Source organism: Lolium rigidum, chromosome 5 (genome assembly GCF_022539505.1).
Source record: "Lolium rigidum isolate FL_2022 chromosome 5, APGP_CSIRO_Lrig_0.1, whole genome shotgun sequence".
Lineage (NCBI taxonomy): Eukaryota > Viridiplantae > Streptophyta > Magnoliopsida > Poales > Poaceae > Lolium > Lolium rigidum.
In genome coordinates, this window is record NC_061512.1 from 118918302 (window position 1) to 118926231 (window position 7930).

The following is a 7930-nucleotide window of genomic DNA, read 5'->3' on the forward strand; positions in this document are numbered from 1 at the left end:
TGTGTTTCTGTATGATTCATTTATTACCTGGTTGTAAATAACAGGGGTGATTATGTAAGGCTGCTCATAGTGGGGAGTAACTTAGACTAGTAACATATGCTTAGACTAGTAACATATGCCATGTTACTAGTCTAGGTTACTACCTTCATAGTGGGTAGTAACTTATATGTGGTGTTATGCATTGTATCATTTATTATGTTGTAGACTCATTTTGCCTTGGGGTGTGTGATGTTATGGTAACATAGCTAGTTACCACATCTCTCTCTTTCTTCATTTATTCGCATGCCATGTCACCAAAATGCCTTGAGATGTGTGATGTTACTAGTTATGTTACTCCCACTATGAGCAGTCTAATGGTAGGAGGTGCAGGTATACTTCTTTACCATGTTGCTGTTGTGGGGTTGCTGGGAAGTAAGAACTAAACCTCATGCTATCTAGTTTTCCATGGACTGATGAAATCGAGATGTTTGGGTATCCTGAATAGAGTTACATTCTATAAAAGCTAGAAACAACTGATGACACTTTCTTAGCTATACAATGGCGAACCTTGTCTTAGGGTTCTTGTTTTAACAGTGGCCTAAGACTCCATAGTCTACATCACCATTGACGTCACAGGGAACAGCTTGTCCAGTAGGGTATACACACCTCCACCCAATAGAAACGCACCACTGCCAATCATGTGTTAGTGAAAGGAATTTCTCAAAATAATAAAATACAATTCTTCAAACAAATGGTTGATATTTTTCTGTGGATTTTTAGTCCAATAAAGGATCTTGGTTAAACCTCTTAAGGAATGGGAGGTCACAATATTTGACAAACAGTTCTCTAAGAAGAATAAAATGGTAGTTTGATATATTATCATTTCCTAAAAAACATGCCAAAGAAATGTAACTGTGAGCCCTTTGAACCGAGACTGTGAAAGTGTATAAAAAGGGATCTCGATATTTCTTACATATATCAATCATAATGTATTGATCATTGGCGATGAATATACATTGTATCTAGATAGCTAGATGGACAGCTAATCCGACAATAAATTTAGGTAGTAATGAGGCATTATGCAGTAGATTCTCAGTATTTATACAAGGAATCAGACACAGAATTTATAGACTTGACAGGTTATGCACATTTGACATATATAAGCTAGAAAAAATTCGCTGATGTGAGAGTCAATTTTTTCCTCAACAAAAGGGATAGAGAGCTGATTTTAAAATCTTGACCTGAAAATAGGAACTAAGTAGATACCTGATAGGGTTTATCCATGTGGAATATCTTCTGAATGACAATAAACTCTACAAAAGGCAATTAAGTAATCAGACATTAAAAGTGAAATAAACAGGTGTGGTTGATCAATTAGACTGGTGTTGTTCATGAAGTATAAGAGCAATTCAAAGTTAAATTTTGCTGGTAATATCTTGTCTGCACTTAACAATTTCTGCGGGTATACCTGCAATGCTCCAGCAAAAGAAGCTGCGATGAGAAGAGGTGCAACATACCCAGTAGTATATGTCAACAACAAACTTCCCCCAACAATTGGATCCTGACAAGAAAAGTTGATGTTGTAGTGACAGGATTTCATCATTCTTTCAGAAAAAATAAATAAGGTAGACCAAGCTAATAATTCATGTCAAACTACTGTGTGGACATATTAACCAAGCATGTTTGAAATCAAAGAATTTAAAAGAACTCCAAATCAGATACGCAAGTTACTAATGTTACTAATTACTCCCTCCTTTCCAATGAATTAATCCATGTATATAAGGAACGTCTGATATACAATTGGTGTCACTAAAATGTATTTTTACATACGAATCTAACAATATCAATTATGTACTATATAATCAGGATATTGTTGTTCAATTCTTTTGTTGAAAGTTCGCCTTGAAATGCGTGTGCGCCTTATTCATAGGAATGGAGGGAGTAAAGTTTATCAGGGAAATCAAAAACAGTTTTGATATTTTGAGCTTTGAGCAACATAATACTACTGAGGCAACTTATGTGTCCTTTTATGCATACCCTTGAAGTGGCGACATATCCCAGAAGGGTAGCAAGAACGGGTGTACTGCAAGGCGATGCTGCTAATGCAAATGTAAGGCCAGCAAGATATGCTTGTACACCTGACAATCAAATACAGTTAGAAAAAGGTAAGATATTAATGAACTATGACTGAAAAAATATAAAGACATATACATGGTATTAGATAGGAAATAAATAATAATGTCAAGAAGCATCACTGGAAGGCAAGTTAGCTGCAGCAGCTCGAGGGTCAAAATCGCTGAAAAATGAGGGAAGTTGTAACTCAACTACCTGTCAGATACAAGATAATCAGAAAAGAGAACAGTTTAGGTTAGTACTGCTAAACAAAAGCAGAATTTATGAAATCTATCTAAACAAATAACCACTGTGTCCAGATTGTTGCAATTATAAAAAGGAAACAAACAACCATCAAACCAACAGATAAATGATCTGGCCCAAGGCAACATGGCAGAAAAAAAAAATTTCAGCCACATGCTTCACTTTGTTATAAGTTCCGTTTTGGCTTGTCATTTACCTCCAGAAGGCTCAATCCCATGATGATTCCTAACCCAGAAGCAGCCACTGGGAGTCCTTGTCCTACCTGCCCATAAGCCTTGCCAGCAAAAGAAGCAGCGACGCCAAGAATGGCTAGTGTTGTTGCCAGTCCTAATGAAAAAGCAACTGAATTTCCAACAACCTACTAGGTAGAACAAAAACAGCTCCATTCATATCATGAATATATGAAAGGAAGTACAAATTGTAAATGGGACAAAATTACTCATGCAATGCAAGTGACGTTATGGTCAAAATTACTCATGCAATGCAATACAAGTTAATTTTGCGAATATGCATTCATTCTGAAAGCTTTTAATTTCTTTTGGTTCTCTTATGGCATGTCGAACCTGAATATGATCGGTTGTATTAAATTACCTCAGACCGATCTTTCCCAGAACCAAAAGCTCCTGAAAGATTATAAAGGATGCTTTATGTCAATGTCACTAGTGTTCACCAATTTTGGGAATCAAACAGAACATTTAAAAATGGCCACTGTACTCGCCTATATATCCCAGAGTCAATGGAAGAACACTGAGTGTACATGGAGACAAGCTAGTTACAAGTCCAGCACCAAAAATTACTGCCAAGCTGAAGAAAAGAGAAAAGGTGAGAAAGAAAGAGATATGAACCAGAAGCAGAAAATGAAAGGATGTGCCTGCAGGAAATTAACTGCAGAGAAAGAAAAGCGACCTAGTGAAACTGAGAGCCGACAACTGATCCAGAACAGCTTCATTAGCTTGCTGCCCGGCTGAAAATAACAAACCTCCAAACCAATCTCCGATGCTTAAGTCAGCCAAGAGAAGTCCCGATGGTCCTAGCTGAACAAGAATGGTTTGCAGGAATTACAGCCAGTAAGTAAAGTAAGATTTAGCATTTTAGGTTTGACCAGGAGGCCATAAATGCAACAAGCAGGAAACAAGAAGTCCCAAACATGGCCTAAATAGTCTTGAAGTGCTTTGGTTGATTTTCCTTTAGATGGTGTGTTGACTATGGCTTGCGGAATAGGCACTGTCATACGGTACTACACTACAATCACAGCTTGACAAGATTAACCATTCCTCAACCAAAGCTTGAGAACTGAGAGCACTAAGCCAGTAAGCCACTAACTCCTTACTGAAGAACGGTAAGAAATAATACTCCCTCACCAGAGAATCCCCAAGGTCGGCCGCATTTGCAGCTCCAGCAGCAACCAGGCTCCCCACTGCAACCCAGAAATAACATTTTCTCATAACCATTTCATCAAACACGTCGCCAGCAAGAGAGATAGGACAGATACGCTAGAGAGAAGCTTCAAGCTGGTACCGGCCACGGACGACAGCACGATCGGACCCGGGCGGAGGAGGGACGGCCTTCCCTTGGCCCCCGTTCTGGATCCACGAACCTCTGCGCAAGTTTTCTCACGGGATTATGCATACAAACAGCAGATTAAGTGCTAGCGGAAGCACGAACGCGCAGTACGCGCGTGCGCGCGAGTTTGCGCAGATACAACCGTACCAGGGGAAGAGGAGGGACTGGAATTGGTAGCATGCGCTGGGAGGTGCGGGCGGCGAGTGACCACGGGGCGGGTGCTCATGGCGGCGGAAAGCATCATGGATGGCCGGAGGTTGTGGAGCGGAGGAGAGTGGAGAAGACGAGTTTGCGTCGTGCTGAATAGTCCGGACTCCGGAGAGGGTGTGGCCAAGAGAAGAGGACGAGTGGATGTTCTCGGTGAAGTTCACAAGCGAAGACAACATTTTTTCGATAAAGAGTTACCGTATAGTATATACCAATTACATCAGTGTCTACAATAACGCATTAGCCTAGCGATTTTACAGATGCACATAATCTAAACAAAAGAATTACAAAGAAAAGAAAAGTTTCACTACAGTGATCAATTCTTTGTAGCAGCAGACCTAACACCGTCAAAGCATCACCAGAAATTATACTTCTTCAAAAGCGACGTCTCCAAAAGAGAATTAGTGCACAAACGTTATCATCGTCTAATCAAAGATCATAGGTTTCATTCTAGAGAAAGTTCTCGCTCACCAAACATTGTCAAGCACAACTAATTAAAGTCAGACTTTGAATTCTCACCCTGCAAGATAATTTTTTTAACTCACGTCCTCAACACCACAAAGACAGAAATTACCATTGCTAGTACTCATATCCTGGTTGTCCTGGCATTCTCTGCTTCTAAGAGCATCTCTAGTGGAAGGTGCAAATTTGGACGTGTATATCTCTATATACACGTCCATATACACATTGCTAAATTTAACATCTTCCAGTTTTTCAGTGGAACGTGTATCAGGATGTGTAAATCAGGACGTGTATATTCCAACGGCTATATTTTCAAACGGCTATATTTTCAACGGCCATATTTCTGGTCTATATAAACCACCCCGACCACCTCTCTTCCAGCATCTCTACCTGTGACTTATCTTCTCACTCTTAGATTTCTCCATCGTCTCTCACGCAACACAATGAACACATCCTCTTGGGACATGAGTTCTTCGTCATCTTCATCTGGCGACGATGAACTCATACTTGCAGCATTTGCCGAGCACGAGGAGGAAGAGAGGATGAACGCTCGACGCCAGGGCGGTTCAAAGCATGGACGTCGAGCAATCGATCGAGGAAGAGATGCTGGATTTGTTCTTCTGTGGGACGACTACTTCAAAGAAGTTCCTCGCTATCCCGAACATTTGTTTCGACGAAGGTTTTTAACTAGTACACTTCTGTTCGCCCATTTTTCATTTCCCCGTCTCATTTACTTTTTATACACAGATTTAGGATGTCCCGTGATTTGTTCAACCGCATAGCTGATGGTATACTTGAGCATGACTATGATGGTTATTTTATGCAAAAAAAAGTGCTTCTGGAGCTCTTGGGTTACATCCTCTGCAAAAGATGACCGCGGCAATGCGGATGCTAACATATGGAATAGCAGCTGATGGTGCTGATGAGTACATCCGGTCCGATGAGGCTACTAATTTAGAGTCTTGCAAGAAATTTGTGATCAAAGTTTGTGAAGTATTTAGGGAAAGGTACCTGAGATCTCCAAATGAACAAGACGTTGCTAGGTTACTTGCAATAGGGGAGGAAAGAGGATTTCCTGATATGTTAGGGAGCATAGATTGCATGCACTGGGGTTGGAAAAATTGCCCCAAAAAATGGCATGGCATGTTTAAAGACCATGTGAACGAGCCAACTATGATCTTGGAAGCAGTTGCATCACAAGATTTTTGGATTTGGCATGCTTATTTTGGTTTACCAGGGTCTCTCAATGATATAAATGTTCTTCAATGTTTCTCCTGTTTTTTCAAAGCTAACCAAAGGTCAAACTCCTGCAGTGAATTATAGCATCAATGACCATCAGTACACAATGGGGTATTACCTTGCAGATGGGTAACATTTGTGAAGAGCATACCAGCTCCAGATACGAGAAAGCATAAAACTTTTGCGAAGAAGCAAGAGGCGTGCAGGAAAGATGTGGAACGAGCATTTGGAGTTATGCAATCCTGTTTTGCCATTGTTCGTGGACCTGCTAAAGGATGGAAATGTAAAGAAATCGGTGATGTCATGAAAGTTTGTGTCATAATGCACAATATGATAGTTGAAGAGGAGCGAGAAACTTGTCAACAAAACTGCTCTTATGAGGCAATGGGAGAAAGAGTCACAGTCTCTCGTAACATATAGCATGATGGTAACATATAGCAGAGCTTCGAAACGCTCCATCTAAAACCAAACGGTCAGAAAAAAATATGGACATGCACGACTGAATTCAATCTGATTGAGCGATCTCCAGGCATGATGCGGCCATGGGAGTTCGTCGGCGGAGCCTTCCAAAACTCACCGCTCCAGGCCAGATCAGCAAGGAAAGGCATGCAGCCGATCTTCGTCTTCGCACTGAAGGAACCCTAGGACCGCTGCCTCCTTTATTGTGCAAGACATGGGATCCCGTGATCCACCGCGCCCAGGTGATGCAGGCATAGCAGCAGGCCATCGCTACGCGCAGGAAAAGGCGAAGGAGTTTGGATCCCTCTCGTGCCAAAACTCCCCACCGTATCCTCCACCCGCGCCTCCGGTCACCGTCGCCGAGCACCACCGCAGCCGATGGAGAAGCGACCTGCGCTGCCGCCGCCACGCCTAGCCGCATCCAGCAGGGGCCCTGCCGCCACCGCGCCACACCGACTTTGCCTGGCGGTGCCTCCGACGGTGGCGGAGGAGCCTCGGTGCGACACGCGGCGCCGCCGCATGGTGTTCCCTAACCAAGACATTTTTTATCTCAACTGGAACATATAGCCAAGACAATTTTTTATCTCAACTGGGGTACATAAACTGAAGATGGAGATATATGGTATGGTAAATAGCATATCAATTATCCGTATTTTAAAAATATTTAAGATTAACTGGTGAATTTTATCTGAAATAATTAGATTTACATCTAAACCGTCAAAGCTAATAAAGCATGTTTAGCAATTACTTCCTCTGTTTCATAATTTTTAGCAGTTCACGTACGCTAATAAGTACTGTATTTATTGGCGTGGGCCAAGTCGAGGACGTATTATCTTTGTAAATTTTCAAAAAAAAAATATTTTTGAAATTTAATAATTTGTTTAGAAAATTAGCGATTACTATCTAATAGGTTTGTATATGTCCTAAAGTGCTACTGCAGTCTAAAAGAGTGCAACTCGGTTCTGTTAAACTTTTCTACCCTTTTCTGCTAGAAAAGTGGAAGAGCATCTCCAGCCGCGTCCCCCAAAGCGTCCCCCAAAGGGATTTGGGGCGCGCCGGACAAAAAACCCGTTCCAGCCGCGTTCCCCAAAGCCCATTTTTGTCCGGCGCGCCCCCATACGGTGTCCGGCGCCCCGAGCCCGTCCCCGTCCCACAGGGGACGCACCGGGGACGCCGGACACAACAAAAAGCGAGACGGGGAGTGGCGGGGCCGACTCGTCAGCGGCACAATAAATTTTTAACCTAACCGTCGCCTACCTCGCGACGGAAGTTATTGGCGGTGCAGTTCCCGCAGCGACGGTGCAGTTCCCGCAGCGACGCAGCGACGCGTCCCGTCGCGCCTAGCTCTACGTGCCGGCGTTAATGCGCGCCACCGCTCCCCCGCCTCCCTCCGGCCTATAAAAGGGTCGCCTCTCATCGTCCCTCTCACACACAAACCCTGGCGCCTCTCTCCCAAACCCTAGCCGCCACCATCTCAACAAGACTCGAGGCTATGTCCGGTAGAGGCGGAGGCCGACCTCGCGGCCGTGGTCGTGGTCGTGGCCGCGGCAGAGCTGAACGCTCGCCGTCGCCTTCCACGCCGTCGCCTTCATCATCGTCGGAGATGGACGTGGAGCCGGACGTGCGGTTCGAGTTCGTCCTCGTC

General features: G+C 43.2%; 1 protein-coding gene across 1 annotated transcript; it reads right to left on the reverse strand.

Annotated features, from left to right (window-relative positions):
• Positions 1 to 412: 412 nt before the first annotated feature.
• LOC124652047 (cytochrome c-type biogenesis ccda-like chloroplastic protein 1) lies at positions 413 to 4271 on the reverse strand. The gene is made up of 12 exons (XM_047191071.1): positions 4066 to 4271; positions 3874 to 3954; positions 3717 to 3772; positions 3262 to 3389; positions 3074 to 3159; positions 2947 to 2978; positions 2552 to 2713; positions 2235 to 2307; positions 2017 to 2117; positions 1448 to 1540; positions 1246 to 1292; positions 413 to 668 (listed from the first exon to the last, which is right to left on the reverse strand). Exons 1-12 carry the CDS (start codon positions 4160 to 4162, stop codon positions 593 to 595), a joined length of 1032 nt encoding a protein of 343 aa, XP_047047027.1. The 5' UTR covers positions 4163 to 4271; the 3' UTR covers positions 413 to 592.
• Positions 4272 to 7930: the final 3659 nt, after the last annotated feature.

Bases quoted from the DNA above. Each gene is read 5' to 3' on its own strand.
- LOC124652047 (XM_047191071.1), bottom strand. From the start codon at position 4,162: ATGATGCTTTCCGCCGCCATGAGCACCCGCCCCGTGGTCACTCGCCGC. The intron at 3,390-3,716 runs GTGAGGGAGTAT...ATTCTTGTTCAG, and splicing joins CCGACCTTGGGGATTCTCTG to CTAGGACCATCGGGACTTCT. The intron at 2,714-2,946 runs GTAATTTAATAC...TCTACCTAGTAG, and splicing joins CTGGGAAAGATCGGTCTGAG to GTTGTTGGAAATTCAGTTGC.